The 23,543-nt window shown below is 44.1% G+C and overlaps 1 protein-coding gene across 1 annotated transcript in view; it reads right to left on the bottom strand.

The window, feature by feature from the left end:
* The window catches only part of LOC111158493 (transmembrane protein 178A), a 50,761-nt gene that overhangs the window by 7,885 nt on the left and 19,333 nt on the right, over positions 1 to 23,543 (bottom strand). Inside the window, exons 2-3 of the mRNA XM_022520549.1 lie at positions 6,811 to 6,924; positions 4,293 to 4,430 (exon numbers count right to left, since the gene is read on the bottom strand). Of these exons, the coding sequence (XP_022376257.1) occupies positions 4,293 to 4,430; positions 6,811 to 6,924 (252 nt within the window). The remainder of the gene's footprint in view (positions 1 to 4,292; positions 4,431 to 6,810; positions 6,925 to 23,543) is intronic.

Here is a 23,543-nt window from a genome sequence, read left to right as displayed (position 1 = left end):
ACAAGAGCAACAGCGACATAAACGTTATACTTTAAAATGTTTACATTGAATAAATGAACACTTTCAAATCTTTGTATACATAACTAAAATTCTAATCATTTGGATTATAGCACCATGGCAATCTAACACAATCTGTCATCAAATGTTGATGGCAAATGCTTTCACAGGCCAATGGCAGATGAGCTGCAAGTGTCTTACCCTCTCAGTCCTCTACCTGTACCTCTTCTATATCGTGTGTGTGTGTGTGTGTGTGTGTGTGTATGTGTGTGATCTCAGAGGTCACGAAGTCCAAGGGCCACCTCTGGGGCCTCTGGGGGATATGAAGTCCATGGCCGGCCCCGCTGGAAGGCCCTTTGTGAGGCCCCAGGGGAAAGGAAGGAGGCAAACACCAGCACTGCTGGCTCACATGTGGGTAATCAAGAACTGTCTGCCAGCAATAAGGCAGAAGGAGGAAGACTGTTTCAAAGTTTCCATTTTAACATCTCAAACTGTCACATCACTGACGCTCTTCATTGAAGGCTTGGCTAATAAGTTCAGGCGGAGAATGGAGATGCCAGCACATTAGAAGCAGCTAAGTTTAGCATCAGAAATCTGTGGGAGAGATGCTGACAAGGGCTGCTGAAGACACTTCTGCTTAATTAAAATCAATTCTTTTAACCCTTTGCTGCTCACCTCTGCAGCTACTGCACGTGAACAGCCTCCAGCTAATTTATCTCGGGCAATGGATTCATGTCATCATCCGGGGTTTGCAAAGGAAAGGTAAAGGCAGTATTTGAAACCGCAAAAAAATAAAACAAACCTCTCTAAACCCAACAGTAACGGAACAGATGAGCATGACATAGCAGATCCGCCCACAGCAAGGGCCTGCAGCTCTCCAACATTATTGAAAATCACCGAGTAGAACAGCATAACAAGCTTATGGTGGGAGAGTAAATGGAAGCCCAGAAAACTAAGTTCTTGGTTTTGGACGGTTTTGGATGGTTGTGAACTTCTTCTACTTCTTTTTTTTTTTTTTTTTAAGATTTTATTTATTTATTTGACAGACAGAGATCACAAGTAGGCAGAGAGGCAGGCAGAGAGAGAGAGAGAAGGAAACAGCAGCCCCCCCCCTCCCCTGGCGCTGAGCAGAGAGCCCGATGCGGGACTTGATCCCAGGACCCTGGGATCATGACCTGAGCCAAAGGCAGAGGCTTTAACCCACTGAGCCACACAGGTGTCCCTTCTTTTTTTTTTTTTTTTTTTAATGAGGCAAACTCATCAGTGAGATTTGATTCAGAATAAGAAAAAATATTTAAATCACCTAATTTTTCAGGTGGTGGAGACTACAAGAGGATTTTCCCCTTTATTCAAAAATGTTGCTTGGCCAACCAAAGCAAAGAAAGCAAAAGAACGTTAGTTTGTATCTGTTAGTCCCTTAGGACAGGTCATCAAACATTAAGTTGATAAGTTTGGGTTTTTTGAGGTTTTGGGGGGGGTTTGGTGGTTGTGGGGTTTGTATTATTGTGGCTATTGTTTTGTTTGTCTTGTTTTTGTTTATCAGTTGCACAGGGGTTTTTGATGGTAAATTCTGAGGATGTCTGAGCCAGTATGGCCCGGAGTTATAGTCCATGTGTGGATCAGAAAAGAGGGCTGAGCAGGGAAAGGCAGAGCTGGCAGCTGGCCACCTGGCGGCTAGCTCTCCTCTGTGCCCACCCCAGGTTCAACAACCACCCTCCATTCATCTAAAACCAGACCAGCCCACGACCTTCTCGGGAGCTCTCACTACCCCTGGCTTTTATGGCCCAGTGATCTATTTCCTTGCTAATAATTGTTTATATCTAAGAGCATTCTAAATTATTTATGCTTTATCCATATTAAAGTATGTTTTTAAACCATCACTAAGGCTTTCTTGTCTGTAGCTCCCCTCATTTTCCTGACAAGGGGACGAACGTGATGTGGGCCTCTCCAGGGTTGGGGGAGAGTGAACCTGCAGTCCTTTGACACGAGTCAGGAAAATGGGGGGCTCAACTAATAAGAAGGGGAAGAAGATGGACAAGATTTTTAATAACTCTTATGGCCCAGCAGAGGCTTAAAGGAATCTTCTGGGAAGAAACAGGCTCTCTCTGCTTCTTTGTTACCCCGACCCACTCATTCGGTCTTTTGGGTTTTAAATGAGGCACCCAGTGGCTGGTCTCAGGGTTCAAATCCTCCTCCAAAACCTCAAGAACTAGAATTTTGGCCTCCCTGTGCTACAGTCTTAGTGTATTCACCAAATTCTGGAAAGCTTAAGTCAGTTTTCTGCTCAGACTCTACAGGGGCCATATGATTTCGGAATGCTCTGTCCACGTGTTTACAACAATGACCCATGTTACTCACAGGGAGAGAAAGGGGCCCATGGCCATCAGAAGGAAGGGTCTCTGCCTGTGACTTGGGTTACTCAGGCCTCAGACTGGCTGACCAGAAAGCAAAGCGCCACCTACCGGTCAACCCTGAAAGACTGGCAGACAGAAAATGGCGTCAGCCAATGAGAGTCAGGTACAGCTGCCTCCAGTTAACGCAGGCGTGCGTGAGGGGCCATTAAGTGAGACGTGCTGGCAAACCCAGTCATGGTCACTTGAAAACTGAACTTCAGAGAAGCAGAAGTAGGCTTGTTCAAAATGGCTGCATATCCAAAGTCAAATTAGCTCTGATACTGAGTATGCTTGTGAAACTGTGCATTTGACATTCACTAATCACTAATACATTAATTTTTATTTTTGTGAAGGAGCAGAAGGAAAAGATTTCTTCCCTGTCGCCACCTTTAGTATTAGCTGTCAGCTCAGCTCCTGACTCCTTCACTTGCTAATCAAAAAGACCACAGACATGTCTCCACACACCATCCTCCTTCCAATCCCCTGCTTTTTTTTTTTTTTTTTTAAGATTTTATTTATTTATTTGACAGACAGAGATCACATGTAGGCAGAGAGGCAGGCAGAGAGAGAGAGAGAGGAGGAAGCAGGCTCTCCACTGAGCAGAGAGCCGGATGCGGGGCTCGATCCCAGGACCCTGAGATCATGACCTGAGCCGAAGGCAGAGGCTTTAACCCACTGAGCCACCCAGGTGCCCCCCAATCCCCTGCTTTAAGATCAAGTCTCTCTTCTGCTTAAAATCTCCCAGTGGTTGGGGTGCCTGGGTGCTCAGTGGGCTAAATGTCTGACTTTGGCTCAGTTTAAGATCTCAAGGTCCTGAGATCAAACCCCAAGTCAGCAGGTAGTCAGCTTGTCCCTCTGCCCCTCCCCCACAGCTCATTTTCTCTCTCTCTCTCTCTCAAATAAATAAATAAATCTTAAAAAAAAAAAAGGGGGGGGTTGCCTGGGTGGCTCAGTGGGTTAAAGCCTCTGCCTTCGGCTCAGGTCATGATCTCAGGGTCCTAGGATGGAGCCCCGCACTGCGCTCTCTGCTCAGCAGGGAGCCTGCTTCCCTTCCTCTCTCTCTACCTGCCTCTCTGCCTACTTGTGATCTCTGTCAAATAAATAAAATCTTAAAAAAAAAAAAAAAAAAAACCTGGTGGCATCCATTACCCTTAGATTAAAATTCAAATCACTGTCTGCATCTCCCTGCTCTCTGGCCACATTGGTTGGTCTTCTTTCTGTGGCTCAAAACACACCAACCATCCTGTCTCTAGGGCTTGGCATCCCTGCCCCTAGGGCTTGGCTCACCTCTAAGCACACTCCCAAAAGCCGGATGCTTTTCCTAATTCAGCCTGGAAATCGCCACCTCAGCAAGGTGTTCCCTGGGCTCCCTACTCCACCTTGTTTGTTTTCCTCACAGCTTTTATTACCATCACACCTTATTGTCTCCTTCTCCTCTAGATGAAAATGGAGAAGGATTTTTTCTCCCTTATTCATCGTGTCTCTAGTACTTAAAGTAGTGCCTGGTACATACTGAGTCCTCAGAAACTATCTGTGAAGTGAAATGAATGAATGTTTTGTGTGTAAAAATGACCCCAAAGACACCGTCACTAAGAGAAGTACTTGGAGTTGACTTTCAGCTCGGGGGGGGTGGTTTTGAGGATCACTCTCTCTCCGGGCACGCCCCTGATAAACAATGGCCCATGCTCCCCAAGAGTCCAGGCCAGGGCTAGGGCCGGACTGCAGAAACGAGGTCTGTATTAGGAACACTGTTGTTTTCTTTACATTCTCTATCACCCATCAAACCCAATGACCCCTGGCTGCTTTTCTCACAGGTGCAAGCAAAATTAGCAGAGCAAAGCTGGCCACATGCAAAGCAGCCTTCCGTTCTGCCCAGAGAGGTGTCTGAGGTGTTCAGCATACCTGTCATGAGGAAAAGGAGTCCGGCCACATGTTGGGTCAAGCTTTCCTCCCAGAAGAAACTGACCGTGGCCACGATGCAGCCGCAGAGCAGGACGGCCACCGCCATGCCCAGGAAGCCAGCCGTGATTCTTCTCAGGTCTACTCTCGAGGTACAGACATTCAGAATGGGAAGCAGAAAGAACAGAGTTATTGAAAACTAGAGAATGAAGAGCTTTGCGTACATTGCAAACACTAGTCAGTGGCACGGGCAGTCTTGGGGTCTGCAGGCTTGGGGTTGTTTAGGGAAGTCTCTCCCCAGGTTTTCCACCAGAAGATAGATGGGGTCAGAGTCTACCTTCCCTGCGTGCACGGAGACGTCTGCACCACGCAGACAGCAGAGCAGAGGACAATGCCCGAGTAAACCTGGCTCATAGATAGCAGTTACTTGGGAAACAGAGTGCGAAATATCTCCACTTTCGTTAAAAGAGCAACGGGAATGCAGCTTACCACCGCTGCGGTGCTACGCTTATCCCGGCTTTGGAGAAAGAGCCTACAAGCTATGCTGCAGGGAAATATGGTTTTACCTGAGCACCACGGGTGTCAATTATTTTATTTGTCTTTGTCATAAAGACACAATCGTGATCCTTAGGACAGAAGGTCAGCCGTTCCCCCACCTCCGATGCAAAACCAAGACACGGACCGATGACATGGACCCAGATATATTTTCACTGTGCTCGCTGTCCTAAAGCAGCGCTCTGATTGCCCAACCTCTGCTCTTTTTCTTCTTCTATTTCCTTCCTTCCCTTTCTTTGGGGAACAAATTGAATTTTAAAAATTGTTATCTAAATGTCTGTGATCCTTCTTAAAACAGTAGATCCCAAGCAGAGATGGGCTGCCCCAGAGGCCAGTCCACAGCTCTGGGCCCACATGGACCATTCCTTTCTTTAACCCACTGAGCCACCCAGGCGCCCCCCATTCCTTTCTTTTAAAGGGATTTCTCATTTCCAGCTCAGAGCATCTAAATGAAAGCCAGTTGCCTAGAAGAGGAAGTGTAGACACCTCAGGCCAAGGGCGGTGATCATTTAAAGGGGCTGAGTTTAATGTTAAGGGAATAAGTCATTTTGCGACATCCATATTTGAGCAGGGGAAATGTCGTCATAGGTCAGCCATTGTTGTCTCAATTTCCTAAATTCCCTGTGGTTTAAGTAGTAGTTCTATTGTCTACAACCTTTAAAAGGCGCAAGGTTCAGATATAATCTACATGGGATTTGCATTAGTGACAATCTTAGAAAGAGCTATGCATGCAAATGCTGGAAGTGTCTTTCCTCAAAAAAGTGTCTTTCTGAACCTCAAAAAAGATCAAGAGAACACTCAAATACTGCCTTGCTGGGCAACAGCAAACCACAAACTCCTCGAGTAAAGAGGTGAGGTTCTTTCTCAGGCTCCTACATTGATCTTTTTTCACCGGTCTTAAAACCAGTGACTACAGAGCTTTCAGGACTGTTGATTAAGACAAAGAACTCCAAACACACTCATAAAAAATTCAGGTGTAAGAACACTTAGACAAAACTCTAGCTTAAATCTGCTGAGAAATCCTTGTTAAGATCAGCCAACAAGAAAGAATTTTCAGGAAGTCGTACCATTAAGCCACATTTCAGACAATGACTTTCCAAGTCCTAAATTTGCCAATACTAATATGTATAACATGAGACCACGGCTAAACCAGTGTCATAAGAACTTCCAAGTCCATGTTTGAGATTCAAAACAATCTTTTGATCTGCAGATATTGCCTCACAAAATGAGATTCTGCTTGGTTTTCTGCAGTGGTTTTGGTCACCAAACAAGATCCCCAAAGTTCTTGCTGTTTATTTCATTGGAAAAGGACGTCAACCTCTGACTTTTTGCTTTCCTGAGTCACCTATCACCAGGCAGCATGAATCAGCAATTTTCAGGTAAATATCAGCCCCCTTTAGTGTTACATTGCATGATCCTTTCTAGATTTTCACATTTTCCTGACTGTGGAAAAGAGTGGTTCCCATTGTCGAGATATCCTCTGATGACAGACATCCTCTAAGAAAATTGCAACATACACTCATAAAGATATTTTAGCAGAAATACCAAGGCCTGAGGTAGACATGGTGGCTAAAATGAATATTGTATCAACAAAACAAAACTGGGAGTACCTAAGATACAATCTCCTTGGTTTACCAAGACTAGTGGCAGAACAGGTCCCCATGCCAGATGACCTGGTAAAGAAAAGATGCAGGAGGCCATTCATGTACGGAGGCCATTTGTATACAGATGCCCCCAGGGCAGAAACAGACACGCCTCATGCCTGATTTTCAGACATTCCATCTGTAAACAAGTTGTGGAGCATAGTGAAATGACTCTCAGAGTCTCTGACCAGGTTGGATTTGGCCCCCAGGCCCACAAATGCTCAGTACAACATCTCTCGGTTCAAACCTGAGAGGGCTGGTGGGAATACTTTTTGTTCAGAAAGACACCATTTCCTCTCTGACCCTTTCCCAGAAATACTCACGAAGCAGGTGCCATTCATCTTGCTGAATTGTCTTGGTTAAATTGAAAGGAATGTTTCGTAAGCGGATTGGCTGAGAAAAGTGGTACTTGATAGCCGTGCATCTCTGTGCGATACCTTGAAGGAAATAAGAAATGGGATTTACTAGTCTGGGCATTTGTAACACCATTCTGGAGACCTACGGCAGAGTAATGTGTCCCTAAACTGGGTTGAATGGGGGAAGGGATAGGAATCTCTTGATGACACACAGTAACACGGGCAAATTGGAGCAGTGAACACCTAAAACATGACATGATTTTTTAAATCATGCTTCACTCTTGAATGTGTTAAAATTGATACGGATCTAAACTCTCCTAAGTGTTTTTCAACACTGAGTTTGTGTTAACTAAACACAAAACTCCACAAGGAGAAATGGCCCAAAAGTATGCAGATGGTTGGGGGAAATCAATTTAAAATTTTAAGTTAACCCAGATAAATTACATGAGCCTGAACTTGATCCAATCTCAAACTCTCAAATGGGAAGCATCAAAAAGATCATTAAGAAGTGTGTTATTTGGGGCGCCTGGGTGGCTCAATGGGTTAAAGCCTCTGCCTTCAGCTCAGGTCATGATCCCAGGGTCCTGGGATCGAGCCCCGCATCGGGCTCCCTGCCCGGCGGGGAGCCTGCTTTCTCCTCTCTCTCTCTGCCTGCCTCTCTGCCTACTTGTGATCTCTGTCTGTCAAATAAATAAATAAAATCTTTAAAAAAAAAAAAAAAAAAGAAGTGTGTTATTTGGAAACCAGAAGACATCATTCCATGAAAACAACCCTCCTGTTGGTGGTTTAGGTGGTGATTCAGTGACCAGAGAACCTTCAACAGGCTCTTTAACCCCAGGGCAGCTGATGTATTCCCTTAACACAAATTTTACTGACCTAAATTCTGGTCCCCAAGAGAAAGAGTAATATTAAAGGTAGAGAGGGGGAAAGAATAAAAATAAAAGTAGAGAAGAGAAAGAAAAAAAAATTCTCCCTACCTTTTCTGGTTGCATGACCAGTCCTAGGTGCAAAATTTTGAAATGGGCAAGAATACCCATTGCTTTATGTGGTACCTTCTTCTACCCTCCCTCCCAACCCAGGCTTTAATTGCATAAATAAATATGAGTTTATTTTTCCCCCTGAAGTCTTCTGAGTCCCATGATTCAGCCTGAGTCCTATAACCCTGGCAGCAGCTTTAAAAAAAATAAAAACACACACACACACATACAACAACAACAAAAACAAAAAAAACACCTCATAGATGCAAATAAACCTCTAATTGATGGGATTTGATGAACTATAGAAATAAAGCGAATTTTTTAGAGGGGGAAACTACTATTTGATGGATTATGAGCCCATCTCTGAAGTGCAGGCACCTATAGGATCATCTTCCCTAAAGAGTTTCTCACACAGTAGCATGCATCAAGAATCAATGGAAAGCTAGTTAAAAATGTAGATTCCTGGATGGACCCACCCAAAGATATTCTAAATCAAAAGATTTGGAGTGGGGCCAGGAAGCTGAACTTTAACAAACATCCCAAGTAATTCTGAGACAAGCAGTCCTTGAATCTCTTTTGAGCAACACTGCCCAAGGCTCTCTCTGCTTTTGGGAAGCTTTTTTATTTTTTTCCCTTATGAAAGCACAGATTCTTCCAAAGTTCAAAGCTCTTTTATTTTATTCTTTGTTTTTTTTTTTTTTCAACATGAGCCCATGGCAGCAGTTATGTGGTCTAAGGCATAGGAATTAGCTCTTTATAAGTCAGAAAAGGCCTGTGCTTACAAAGAACAAGCAATCTGGTATGAGAACAATAGCAGATACCATGCTGCAAATGTATTAATAGCTTGCATTTGTATTTTTCAAAACTGTCATTCCACTTGATATTTGTCTTCAGGGTGACCTTGGGGATCCTGTAAGCAGGGTCTGAAGACTAAGGCAGAACTGAAGACATGCCCAACATACGCACAAAGCCCATCAGCAAAGACTGGGACTTATTAGCTCCAGGCAGCTAAGGACATTTCTGTCCATTAGCTTCACACAAAGCTAGTCAAACAGAGACTTCAGGGACCACATATGACAAAGAATACAGACTTTACAGAATTAGTTAAAGGAAGACACTAAAAACCCAACAGCAACAGCACAAAACAATACCAAACCCTGGGGAGGAGGAAAAATCGAATTTCCCGAGTTGCTACATAATATTTTAAATACTCAGTTTTGGGGGTGCCTGGGTGGCTCAGTGGGTTAAGCCTCTGCCTTCGGCTCAGGTCATGATCCCAGAGTCCTGGATCCCAGAGCCCGCATCTGGTTCTCTGCTCAGCAGGGAGCCTGCTTCCCCCACCCCCTTCTGTCTGCCTCTCTGCCTACTTGTGATTTCTGTCAAATAAATAAATAAAATATTTTTTTAAAAAATACTCAGTTTTCAATAGAAAAGTACAAAACATGCAAAGAAGCAAGAACATACGGCCCAGGCATCAGGAAAAAAACCAGCCAGTAGAAACTATCACTGAGGAAACCCAGATGTTGGACTTACCTGACAAATACTTTAAATCAACTGCTTAAACTATGTTCAGAGAACTAAAGAAAATCATAGTCGAAGAACTAAGGCAAGTATGAGAATGATGTCTCACCAGAGAATATCAGTAAAGTGATAGAGAGTATAAGAAGGAAAAAAAATAGAAATTCTGAACCTGAAAAGAACAATAGCTGAAATGAAAATTCCACTAGAGGGGCAGAAGAAATAATCAGCAAACTTGAAGATAAGTCAATTGAGATTATCCAGTCTGAAGAAAATAAGGGAAAAAGTGTGAAGAAAATAAACAGAGTCACAGAGATCTGTGAGACACCATCAATCATTCCAATGTAAGTATAGTGAGAATCCCAGAAAGAAGGAAAGAGAAAAAGGGCCAAAAAGAATAATTGATGAGGGGCGCCTGGGTGGCTCAGTGGGTTAAGCCGCTGCCTTCGGCTCAGGTCATGATCTCAGGGTCCTGGGATCGAGTCCCGCATCGGACTCTCTGCTCAGCGGGGAGCCTGCTTCCCTCTCTCTCTCTCTCTGCCTGCCTCTCTGTCTACTTGTGATCTCTCTCTGTCAAATAAATAAATAAAATCTAAAAAAAAAAAAAAAAGAATAATTGATTAAATAATTTTCAAAAACTCCCCAAATGTGATAAAAAAGTACATTCTTACACCTAAGTTTGATGAACTACAAGTAAGATAAACTCACAGCAAGCAGCACCCAAATACATCATAATCAAACTCCTGAAAACCAAAGAAAAAATTTTGAAAGAAGCAAGAAAAAAGCAACTAATCACATACAGGAGTTCCTCCAAAGAGCAGAAGAGTTTCTCATGAGAAACTATGTAAGTCAGAAGGTAGTGAGATGATATATTCAAAGCACTGGAAGAAAATCAGTCAGGAATTCTATAAGCAGCAAAGTCATCCTTCAGAAATGAAGAAAAAATTAAGGCATTTCCAGTTAAACAAAAACTGAGAGAGTAAGACTCTAGTCACTAGACCTATCCAATAAGGAACACTAAAGGTGGTCTGAATGAAATGAAAGGACAGTAACTGAATCCACATGAAAAAATAAAGAACATTTGTCAAGACCATGACATGGGTAAACATAAAAAATGGTATAAATGTATTGTTTGTGTTTTCTGTAACTTTTTTTCTCCTATCTGATTTAAAAGACACAAAGCATTAACCAATAATTATAAATCTGTGTTGAGGAACATACAATGTAATTTGTATGGTAATAGCTGTGCAAAGGACAGGACACGGAATGGGGCTATAAAGCAGCAAAATTTTATATACAAATGAAATCCAGTTGGCATTAACCCAAAATAGATGGTTATAAATTAAGATGTTAATTATAATTCACAGGGTAACCACTAAGAAAATAACAAAAAAATACAAATAGAAAATAAAACAAAAGGGATTTTAAAAGATTACCAGAAAACATTTATTTAACACAGAAGAAGATAGTAATGGAAGAGAGTAGAGGAACATACAGAAAACACATAGCAAACTGGAAGACATAAGTCCTCCTTAATGAGGAATTACATTAAATCTAAACAGAATAAACATCCCAATCAAAAGACAGAGATTGGCATTATAAATAAAACAACATGATCCACTATATGATGTCCACAAAAGACACACTTCAGATTCAATGACACAAATAGGTTGGAAATAAAAGTATGGAAAAAGATATGCCATGCAATCACCAAAAGAGATAGGAATGGCTATCCTAATATCAGACGAAATAAACTTCAAGACAAAATTTTTACTAGAGACAAAGGCATTTTAGAATGACAAAAAGGCCAATCCACTGGGAATTTATAAAATTGTAAACAGATGCAAAATCCCAAATCCCCCCCAAAATCTAGGAAGCAAAAACTGGAGGAAGAAATAGACAATTCAACAATAACAGTTGGAGATTTAAATATCCTACCTTCAATCTGGTAGAACAAGTAGACAGAAGACAAACATGGAAACAGAAGACTTGAACAACATTATAAATTAGACAAAACAGACATCTACAGAACACTCCCCCAACAACAGCAAAATACACATTCTATTTGAGCGCACGTAGAACATTCTCCAAGGACAGACCACAAATCTCAATAAATTTAAAATTATTAAACTCACAATGTGACAGAAAGTCACATTAAAGTCATAATGACATATAAAGTCATATAAAGTCAATGTTTTCTGACCATCCTACAATGAAATTAGAAATCAATAACAGAAGAAAATTTAAGACATTCCCAAATTTGTGGAAATTAAGTAACACACTCCTAAACAACCAATGGATCCAAAAATAAATCACAAAAGAAATTTAAAATCACCTTAACGAAAACAAAAAACAACGTCACAACATACCAAAATTTATGGGATGTTGCTAACATGCTTAGAGGAAAATTTATAGCTGCAAATGCCCATGTTAAAAAACAAGATGTCAAATCAATAACCTGTCTACCTTAAGAAACTAAAAAAGGAAAAGCACATTAAATCCTAAGCAGAAGAAAAGAGATTATATAATTATAGTAGAAATAAATGAAACAGAGCATAGAAAAATAGCAAAATAAGCAAAGCCAAAAATTGGCACTAAGATTAATAAAATTTACAAATCTTGGTAATCTTGGCTCAGACAGTTAGGTGTCTGCCTTGGGCTCAAGTCATGATCTCCAGGTCCTGGGATAGACCTGCCCATCAGGCTCCAGGCTCAGCAAGGAGTCTGCTTCTCCCTCTCTTCCCTGCTTCTCCCCCCAACTTGTGCGCGCTCTCTGTCTCTCTCTCTCTCTCAGATGAATAAAATCTTAAGAAAATAAATAAATAAAATAAAATTGGCAAATCTTTAGTTGGACTAACCATAATAAAGAAAGGGAAGACTCAAGTTACTAAAATCAGGCATAAAATAGAGGACATTATCAATAATCTTATGGAAAGAAAAAGGAGTTTAAGAGCATACTATAAAAAAAAAACACATGCCAACAAATTAGATTATACAGGCGAAATGGAAAATTTGTAGAATGCCACAAACTACCATAACCGGCTCAAGAAGAAATAGAAAATCTGAATAGGTCTATAATAGGTAGAGACTCTGTTAGTAAAGAACTCATTAAAAATCTTCCAATGATGGGTCACCTGACTGGCTCAGTCAGCAGAGCATGGATCTCTTGATCTAGGGGTTTGTGAGTTTGAGCCCCACAATGGATATAGAGGTTATTTAAAAATAAAATCTTTAAAAAAGAAACCTTCTAATGAAAAAAAGTCCAGGACCGTATGTCTTCACTGGTGAATTTTACCAAATATTTAAAGAATTAACAATCATTCATAAAATCTTCAAAAAAATAGAATTCCCAAATCATGGTAGGAGGCCAGTATTACCCCCCAATGCAAAAACCAAAAACATCATAAGTAAAGAATAATTCAAAGTATTCCTTATGAATAGGTATGCAAAAATCCTCAACAGGCACTAGCAAACTGAATTCAGCAACATATAAAAAGGATTGCACATCAGCACCAGGTGGGACTGATGTCATGAATGCAAGATTGCTTCAACATACGAAAATCAATTCATATAATAGACCTTACCAATAGACTAAAGCACAGAAACCACAAGCTCATCTCAAAGATGCAGAAAAAGCTTTCGACAAAATTGATACTCACCCACAACCCTACAAACCAGATTAAGAAAAAGAAAAGTAGGATTCACGCCATTAAGTAAGTGGAAAACTGAAGTTCTGAGACGTCAAGGAACTAGCCTAAGGCCACAGGGCAAAGCAGTAATTGAGCTTTAAAACATGTGATGTTACCCAAACTCTGTATTCTACTCGTGCAGGAAAATGAGAAATCCTAATGTTTTAGGAGTGCATCTTAATTCTGTGGGTGTTTAGAACTGTATTATTAAGCAAACTATCAATGTGAAGTGAAAAACACATTTTTTTTCTGTATAGTAACAACATACGCTCTTTTGGAAACAAAGCTGATACCTAAATGAGGCTTCTGTCCATATATTACCCCCATCGTTCAATAACGGTATTTGGAGATGGGCTTGGCTCTGTGGCTGACTCAGGGATTTCATCCCACCTGCATCTCACAGAAGCTGCTTATGGCTGGAAATGGGGTGTGCACTGGGGAGAAACCATTCTCTGAGAGTCCGAGGGGCTGGCCTTAGAACAACTTCTGTGCTGGGGAAATCACTGTGGACATTCTCAGGGCTCCTCTCCTCAGCCCCTTGCTGGGAACAGGCATGATCTCAGGAGGAAGACAGCAGAAAGGAGGTAGGCAGCAGGCCAATGCACTCTTGCTTCCCCAGGGGTATCTGGCTTGTGCCAGGAGTGAGGTAAGCCGCACACACAGAGCCAAATTACTTTTCCTTCCCCACTAGGCTCCCAGGCTAAATTTAAACTGCCAAGAGCTCTGAAATGAGAAGAGAGAAAGGAGTGTGGAGAGGAGCAAGGTCTGGACTGGACGGTAACAAGCCGTTCTCCACGATCCCACGCATCGGGAGCCTGGTGGTGAGCCCAGAGCTTCTCAGCTGAGCTGGCAAGAAAACAGTCTATAGCTCCCGGGATCCAGTCCCTTGGAAGATGATTAGAGACTCCAGGCAGGATTAGGAGAGGAAGTGGGAGTGAAGGACGGACCAGCAGCAATGTCAGAGGCCTGCGTTAGCTGCATGATTTCCTTGTTCTTAAGGACCGGATCCGCTGCTCCAGCAAGAAGTCGGAGAGATGCAAAGGGGTGAGTATTTTATTAAGGTCAGCTTCCTACAGCATACACTTTAAACTGACAAAATGAAACTAGACTAACATCACACAGGAAAAGACCTGGAGTTGCCTGACAGCTCACCAAAGACAAATGAGGTCGTTTTGATGAAACGACAAGTGTACGCGTCTACGCGGATGGTGGTAAAGACGGAGGTTCCCTGCGATGTTCTCTGAAAGAGTGATGCTGTGAAAGTCCACAAGGAGGCATTCGATTCCAATTTTTTCAAAGCTGTGCATGCAAACTTTGAAATTAACTGGCTTTCTGGGTAGAGAGAGCAGTGAAGCTGGCTCCCTGAAAAGGAACAGAAAAGCATGAGCTCATAGCACCAGATGGCATCACACAATGGGGGGAAGAAACATGCAGAGGGTTGAAAAGAACAAGTTGTGATCTATATTTAGTGATTAATTAGCTTCTTAAAGGGCCAAGTAGAGCCACGTTAATGATGATACAAACTACAGAAGAAGAGACATAAATATGTCGCACAGAGGTTAGGAATGGGGCTTAGGGTCTGGTGAATTTCTATTGTCTCTGGTGCTCAGAGCGAGGAATTGAATTCTAAGCTAAGTTACAGAAACCCATACGCTAGGTTAAGTGAGAGAAAAACATGAGAAACCGAAGATGCTGTAAGAAGTCCCTGTGTACCAGTCAATGACAAGGCAATAGGTGTGGTGGCTAAAGGCCGTGCAGTCAGACTTGGATTTGAATCCTGGCTGTGTGACTTTTGGCAAATCACTTAACCTCTCTGAGCCTCTGTTCCCTCATCTGTAAAAGAGGGGGAAGAATGGCAGATATTTTACTCTGTTATTGCAAGGAATGAAAGAGGTCATTCAAGGACGTAGCATGGGACGCAGCCAATCACAGCACTCAACAAATGTCAGCATTTGGTTATGAAATAATCTCTTGGCGTCTGCTCCCATTCGCCATAACAGAACTATTGCCACACGCTAACAGTCTGCACCCTAAATGGGCATCGCAGATTAACCCAAGTGTGCAGAGAAAGAGACAGACACAGGTAACGGCTGCCTGAACACCAGTCTGCCCAGGGGCTCGCAGGTGTCATCTCTGCTCATGCTCAGGGCAAGACTCCCACCACTTTACTCCTGAATGGCTGGCCAACTGGCCTCCTTGCCATTGCTCTCTCCACCCTCCAACCCCCACTCATGCCTCTGCCAGACAAATCCGCTGTGTGAAGATCTGGAGCCCCCGGGGTCTCAGCTGCCCATCTGTAACGCAGGGTGTGGAAAACCTTGAAGATGTTTGCCATGTTCACCTACCATTTCCACTATCATGCACTTCCTATGTTTCTTTACATTGATTACTCTCAGCAGGACACAGTTTTACTTCCCATAAAGTAATTTTGTATTTATTGTAGAATTACATATTTATTTAAAAATAAAGTACCCAGCACATAGTAAATGCCACATAACAGCTTATTAGATAGGTTTAATGCTGTGCCCATGTACTGACTTCCACACTTGGGCAAACAGAAGATAAAATCTCTGGTGCATACTTAGAGCAATAAAGCCTGAGGTTTCCATCCTTGGCCTCTGTCTTGCCTCTATACAAGGACACACCATAATCAGACCCAGGCTCTAGACCCCTGTCATTTATCCCTGCCATCCAGCTAAAGCGCAACTGGTCCCCAGGGCTATCCCCATCCCTTCCAGGGGTGTATCTTGGCAAGGTAGTGGCCATTTCTTATACAGCTATATGGCCATCATCTTGGGACAACCCCAGACACCCTGAGCACATCCGACTCCCCCTGTCCCAGTTGAATGCCTTCATTCAAAATGCCTTCCAGAAGGAACGCAGCAGCCCATGCAGCTCCCTCAATTCTCCGGCTTTGTTGTGATGTCAGAGGCTGGGCCTCCCAATCTGGCTCCTGATCACTAAGTCTCTGTCATTTCATAATAGATCAGACACTCTGCCTCCCTCTGAGTGTCCCAAGGTCCTGAAGAGTCGAGGCTGTGACTTCTTTCTGGGTCCCTGACGTTTAAGATCTCGGGTAGCCCCAGCTGCTGACAACAGCAGTATAATCTTTGCTTCATTCATCCAGCATATGAAACGGTCAGTGAACAGTCTGCATTGTTTCCTGGAACACTGCAAAGGTAACTTGGAATTCCATAACCGGCCTGTGGGCAGCAAAATAAAGAACTTCCCACTGGCTCTGCCTGTGCCCCTCCTGGTCTGAAAGGCAAGATCCAACCTGGGGTCACAGGGCAGCGTGGCTGCCATATTGTCCTCAGATTTCATTTCAGAGGGAATCAGGGGCTAAGCAGACAAAAGAAAATGCTTTCCTCGTCGCCTCCTGTAGGGGGTATAAACAGCCTTCACTTAGATCAATGAAACAAATACAGTGAGTGTAGTGGCCCAATACTGACTTTTAAGTCTCAAATGGACAAAACCAGTCCTGAAGTCAAGCCCTAAGGGCAAAGCCATCATCAGGACTCCAGAATTGAGAGGAGAGAGATTAAAAATTACAGACAGTGGAGGGGCACTCTTCCAGGAGAAATACCGAGAATCTACAAGTCACACAGAGAATTTTAAATTGTCTAATGGCCACGCTACAAAAATAAAGAAGATTAATTGTATTATATTTTGATTTAATATACAATCAATATTTTGAAAATTATTAGTGAGCGTTTTTTTTAAGTTTATTTATTTTTTTAGTAATCTCTACACCCAGCTTGGGGCTTGAACCCACCACCCCGTGATCAAGGGTCCCACACTCTTCCAGCTGAGCCAGCCAGGAGCTCCTATTAGTGAGACAGTCTACATACTTTTTTCACACTAAATCTGTGAAATCTGGTGTTTTCCACTTACAGCACAACTCCTTCCCTCTAAGTCTCATCCCAAACGCTAGTCTCATGTGACTGGTGGCCACTGTACTAGAGAGAGGAAAGCTCCAGATGGTGAATAAGACTCCAAATAAAGTAAAAGCCACTGAGAACAAGTGCTTGATCTAGGAAGTACTTGAAAGGCGTGAACGTCGTTTTGTGTTTAGACTCTCTCTGCACAACCTACTAGCCTATTCTACTACCCTTGTTTCTTATCAGTAATGGACAATCAGCTTCTCACTTGTGAAACTGTCTCTCTGTTCACTCCATATTCTCTCTGAAGCAAGACAACCTGGATTTGTGTTCTGGCTTCACCACTCACTAGCTGTGCATCCTTAGCAAGCTTCTTAACCTCTCTGGGCATCAGTTTCTTCAACTGTGATATATGGACAGAGGTAGTCTGTTTATCTCAGAGGAGGATTAAATGAGACACATCATACTGTTAGTGTTAGCTTCCATCATCATCGTCATTATTATTATCATTATTATTACTGCTGCTACTGCTCCTTTATTTACCTGAACAAACACAGACCACTGGACTATTCTTTAAAGGCAAGACTCTGGTGATTTCCTTGAACTGTAAACACATGAACTCTAGGGGCCAAAGAGGGAGGGTTCAGTGACAAGCCTGACAGATTCAGCCTACCACAGAGAGAGTAAACACCACAGGAAGTTGAAAAGGGGAGGGGCATTGGAGCACACCAAAACAAACAGTGCTCCAGAAGCATGATCTGGAACACAGGTGGAAACTTTCACAGGGTTAACGCAGTGAATGACTACCAGTTGTCTGAATTCATTTTTAAATTTCCTTTAATGGAGTTACTGTGTTATATCTACAATAAAAAGTAATACAACTTGGAAAAATCAAAACCAGGGATTCTCGGATTCTCAGAGCCATCATGGCACGGCTCTGAGACAGGTGATGGTGGGTGATGGTGGGTGATCATGGCTGGTGATTAGCTGGTAGGACAGGAATTCATGAGTGGAGATCAAAGAGAGGATGAGATTTTATGTGATTTATGGGGGATTTCAGCCCAACTCAGTGCACTCTGCTTCTCTCTCCCTCCCCTTTCTCCTTACCTTCCCTTTACCTTCTCTCTCTCTCTAGCAGGAGGCAGCTTCTATTCCTTCTTTTTTGCTCAGAGTTGCCAATGTGGGCAAGGGGGATGTGACTATCCCCGTGGCAAGAAGCCAGACACCCTACGCCATTATCTTGTACCCCAGGCTCTGATTCTTGTGAAACCAAATACAGCCATTGGCTCAGTGGAAGCTCCAGCTCAGTAACATTGTGGTATTTTCCTTCCCACAGGGGATACCATGTTACAGGCACAGCCTGACAGTTACTGCTAGTTACTCTTGGCTCTGGTCATGACATGCTGACCTCAGAGAGATCAATACAGTCTGAACAAAACCTGTCTTAATAGTACATGAGTCTAAAGCTGTTGTTAATACACACCTGAAGTTCAAATCTCCTGGATTCTGGAAGGCGTCCAGTCAGTGTAGGAAGCAAATGTAAGCTTTATTTACTCTCCAGTATGACTTTTTCAATTAGTATGGACATCGATGAATATGATTTTTTTTAATTGGGAGGGTAAGCCTGTATACTCCCAAATATGGGGAAAAACTTGGAAATATAGGGTTTTGGGTGTGTGTGTGTGTGTGTTACATTTAATATGAGCTTATAAGAAGCAGGGTCCTGGAGTAGAAAGGAGAATACTGGCTTTGGAACCAGCTGTATGACTTTGAGCAATAAACTCAACCACTCTGAGCCTCCATTTCTTCATTTGTGAAGTAGAGATCATACAATCTCACAGACTTGTTAATGAGGACTGAATGAGATCCATATATACCAAGTGTCCTAATCACATCTAGTCCCTAGAGACAGTGTCCTTCCACTCCCTCTTCCTGCTGTCTTTCTAAGAAGGACCAGAAAAGTGTGGGTCCTGACCTGAGGAACTGCAGCCTATGCAACTTCATCCTCACCTCCAGCATCTGGGAAAAAATTTGGGGGCCAAGTGTCAATCATTACCTTTTGCCACCAAAGTCAATTACACCATCATGTAATCTTTCTTTCACTCATTCATTTATTCATTCATTCAATGAAGATTTATTGAGCGAGTGCCTTTTAGACAGAGGACCTACTTTCTGAATCTAGAATATGGTTCCACAAAAATGAGAAACTAATGACTTGAAACTAAACCATGAGTCTGAAACAGGGAGGGTGAAGGGAGAGTGGAAGGATAGAGGAGAAAGAGAGAGAGAGAGAGAGAGATCTTCCTCCTGCCACATGGGGACCCATGAACGCTGATGGCTTTAGCAATTTCCCAAATACTCAGAAAAGAGCAACTTGCTGGAGAAAGATGAGCCATTGTGGAGTGAGCTGACCGTGTTCCAGGGCAAATTATCCTTAAAAACAGTGCACCCTTGGCCCCTTCCAGGTGGCTTGATAGACTCTTTCTAATTGAGCTACACTTGCAGAAGTTTGTCTCCTTTATGAAAATAAATGCTAGATCAAGCTGAATTGACTAATTACCAGCGTAGATGGAGATTAGGAAAGCAATGTTTGGTAGAGCTAATTTATGACGGTAGAGACGAGGGTAATAGCTCTGCTCAAACTGTGAAAAAATTTAAACATATTTGCTACCATGAACAATGTTCTCGTGTCCCCTTCACCAGATGGGCTGCTGGATTTATGATGAGACGTGTCACAGATACACATCAAGATAAATGGAAACTAGGAGCCCTTTAGAGCCAGCCTTCAGGATCTATAGAGAGTGCCTGTTCCATTGCTCGCTCGATAATTGATAGAGCTGTCCTCCTGGGCCTTGGTAGGCTATTGGAATCAGTTTCAAAAAACAATATAAATTGATTTGAAACAATATTTTCAACGTTTTCCAAGCAATGATCAACTCTAAGCAACGATCAAGCGAAACTGACAAGTCTGCTTTCATTTCCTTTCTCTCTCCCAGCCCCCACGTAGTTCGGTGGACTGGAAGACCCCAGAGACAAGAAATGAAGGGGGATAAAGTCCGCAAATTGAATGAATTACCGAGGATTCACTGGAAGGAGAGAGGAGCACTCACCACCTTCCAGTGGCAAGAAACTTATGGTAGAGGAAGAAGCCAAATCCGGAAGCCGTTTGCGGCAGCGGTAAGAAGACGGCAGTCCGGGCGGGACCCTCTGTCTTTGGCAGGCTTTGCCACCATTTCCCGTGTGTGCTGGTTCCTCCAGCAGCCCCACAGGCATCGCTAAGTCAGGGCATTAATCTGTAGCCAGACAAGCACCCTTGTGAGGCCACCGACATTGCTTGAGCATGGTTATAGGAAAATGATAATCAAGCTTTTATTTATTACGTAGCATGTGACACTGTGTTCAGAGTGCCTCGTCACACATGCTTGTAAGTTACATAAGGAAGACATTCTGTTCCTTTTACAAATAAGAACATGGCACAGACCACTTATGTGGCCTGCCCATGGCCACATACCTAAGTGGTTGTGATAATAATTTACGGAAGGCTTGCTGCATCCCAGGCTCTGTGCTCAGAGCTCTGCTCATATTTCCACCATGAGACAGGTGCCATCATTACCTCTGTTTTACAGAGGAGGAAACTGAGGCTGGGTGAGCTTAGGTCAACTGTTTGCAGTCCCATGGCTAACAAGAAGCAGAGCTGGTATGGAATTAGCATCTCCCTCCAAAGCCAGTCTTTGATATGTTAACAGACTTTGTCAGATGAGAATCACTAGGACTACACCTGATCATAGCCAATTAGGCCTCTTACAGGGACAAACACAAAGCCAGCAGGCATGCGCTGACATGGGGCATTGATGGCGCATTGCGTTTATCACAGAATTCTTTTATACTTCCATCCCCTTTGCTCTCACACTGCCCTCTACCCACCAGGAAACAGAAAGAAAGACTCAAGGAGACCACCGTCCGAAGCGTTTCTTTTCCTGCTTGCTGAGCAGGTGGTCAGGCCCTGAAAACCCCAGACCGGGACTGAGGAAAAACAGGAGAAGGGACAAAGGAGTGGCTGAGGAGAGAAGAAGGTGGAAAGGATGGAGGGGGTGGGGGGAAGGACCACGATAGGTAGAGACCAGAGCTGGCATCGCTCTGTAACCCGAGAGCCCCGGACACACATGAGCCCCAGACTGACGGCGGAGGCGCTCACGACCTAAAGCGAGGGTCCCATCGCAAGGGAAAACCTCCCCCTTGACCAACCTCCCCCTTGATCCAGTTGGAACTGCCATCCATTTGGGAATCTCTGCGTGGGGAGAGGCCCGCCCCCACAGCCACACACTCCAAAGTGAAGTCCCCACTGCTCATCCTACCAGAAACTCACCCACCTACCCACACGGTTCCAGCCGTCAAAACAACCGTCAGGTGCTCGAGCCCAGTTCCAAGGACAGCGTGCAGCCGAGCTGTACTTCTCTTTCTGACCACCTGTGCTGATCCCGTGCAGCCCCGGGAAGCCTCGTGGGAGGACACGGAGGATAGGAAGAGGAGCCGTGCCTCACGGCTGTCCCCGCTGGATCCAATCACACACGCGCCCTGACACATTCCAGCACACATCTCATCAGAACATGCCCACGCAATGTTTCCAGCCCTAATTTTACATCAAGCAGCGTGAATGACAGAGACAGCCAGACGGGAAATTTTTAAAAAGTGCCAATAAGCAGTTTTGCGAAGCATCACTTCAATCCTCTATTTGAAAATACAGTGTTTCGAACCAGGGAGCAGGCAGGGCCTATCAGAAAGCACAAAAATTAAAAATTAATGTTCAGCCCCCCCGGCCCCCCACTTTACCTGGTGGGGCCAGCCACCTTGCCGTCTTTGGGCAGGGAGGAGGACAACCGGCAGGCCCTGAGCTGCTTATCTGTTCCCCACCCTGCCCCCAGGCCCTGTGCTCAGTGCGGCCTCTCCCTCCAGCTACCAGCCCAGCCCAGCTACCAGCCCCGCCCGAGCCCCAGCACATTAGCATTCCTGACACTCCCCACAACCCAAGGGGAAAACTGGCAGCTGCCTGCTACTTAAGCATCACCCTGGGCACCAGAAGCCTCAGCCTGTGCATAACTGACAAGGAATATGTTGATAAGGAATGGGACTGTTCCAAGTTTCTGAAGGATAACTAGGTAATTAAAAGGAAAACCTAATTTAAGAAAATCCTGGAGAAATTTTTTTTAAACTCTCTGGCAACATCCTTTCTGGATTATTCTCCTTTGCCAGAAGACTTCTGTTTTCCTTTGTTGGGTTTTCAAAGCCCGTGGCTAGATATCCAGTGTTCCAGGGATCCCACAGTTCTCAGCCTCCTCAGGGCGGTGACTTTAAAAAGCCTTGGACCAGAAGTAGAAGGGCCAGGTATTTCCTTCAAGGGCTCCTGAGTACCTGTTCTCCCAGTCTGGTGACTTCCTCCCTGAGGCAGAGCACAGGGCCCTCTGAGGATCCCAGTGCCCCAGGCCAGCAGCTGCCCCCTCTCTTTTGTAGGGCAGCACAAAAGGACTGGGACAACATCATTCATTGCCAGGGGCACAAATGTGAAGAGAAGAAATCAGCCTCTGCGGGGCTCCCTGCTTCTGGCTGTAGGTCTTTCGCGACTGACTGGTTTCCTACCACTCGAAGAGCCAGCCGGCTGCCAAAAAGCACCCTGAGACACACAAAGAGAAAGGGACTCCACAACGTACACCAGGAGCTCCATCACTTCTTGGGCCGGACCTGTCCTTCGTGCCACCTTGCCCTCCCCCTCCTGGAGGTCGGCCTAACATTAACTCAGGGCCCTCCCACCTGCTACCTTTATGAAATCCTTGCAGTCTTAGTTCATCTGTAAAATGGGGCGGATCATATTGATTTCACAGAGTCTCACTAGGACTCTAAGAGCAGGCACGTTTGTAAATGACCATCTTCAGTCCGCAGCTCCCACAAAGCCCAACTAGGTCCGTCTAACTGAACCAGTCTTCTCCAGCCCGATCTGTTGACAAGTTTGTTTGACCTCGGCTGTGGGACGTTGTTATCTTCCCCCAGTCCAATCCCACCTCTACTGTGCATGAAAACAGACACCCTGCCCTCAGGAAGCTTAGAGTCTACTGCTAGACACTGGCATTATTGAAATAATAGCACAAGTGATGGCAAATGACAAGACTAACATAAAGGGGACCCCAGGGCTCTGAGACCATTGAACAGGATGCCTGAGCCGTGAGGGGAAGAGGGAGGCAGTCCAGGAAGGCTGAGGTCTCAAGGATGGGCAGGAATATCCTTGCGGGGCAGAAGCAAGGGCATGGACAGGGCTTTGAAGAGGAAGGTCTGCGGGAGTGGGGTGCAGAGTGTCACTGGAGAGGAAAGTGGGGCTAGATCATGGAAAGCCTGAAGGTGGGTTGAAACGTGCTCTTTATCGTAAGCCTCAAAAGAAGTCACCACAGATTAGAAATGATAATTGAAGACATGATCAGAATTGATTTTTTTTGGTTTGTTTTTGAAACAAACAAGCATAAAACACTTCACCTTTGCCTTAGTGTGGCGAACGGACTGGAGGGGGCCGGGAGTCATCTCCGTGATGCAAATACAAAAAGGCTCCTACAAAACTGCTCTGGGGGGGCGGGGGGACATATTCGGGGGGG

The sequence above is a fragment of the Enhydra lutris genome, unplaced genomic scaffold, assembly GCF_002288905.1.
Source record: "Enhydra lutris kenyoni isolate GAN:26980312 unplaced genomic scaffold, ASM228890v2 scaffoldscaffold59, whole genome shotgun sequence".
In the NCBI taxonomy this organism is placed as follows: domain Eukaryota; kingdom Metazoa; phylum Chordata; class Mammalia; order Carnivora; family Mustelidae; genus Enhydra; species Enhydra lutris.
Note: the sequence above shows the minus strand (reverse complement) of the source record. Positions and strands in the feature narration are given on the sequence as shown.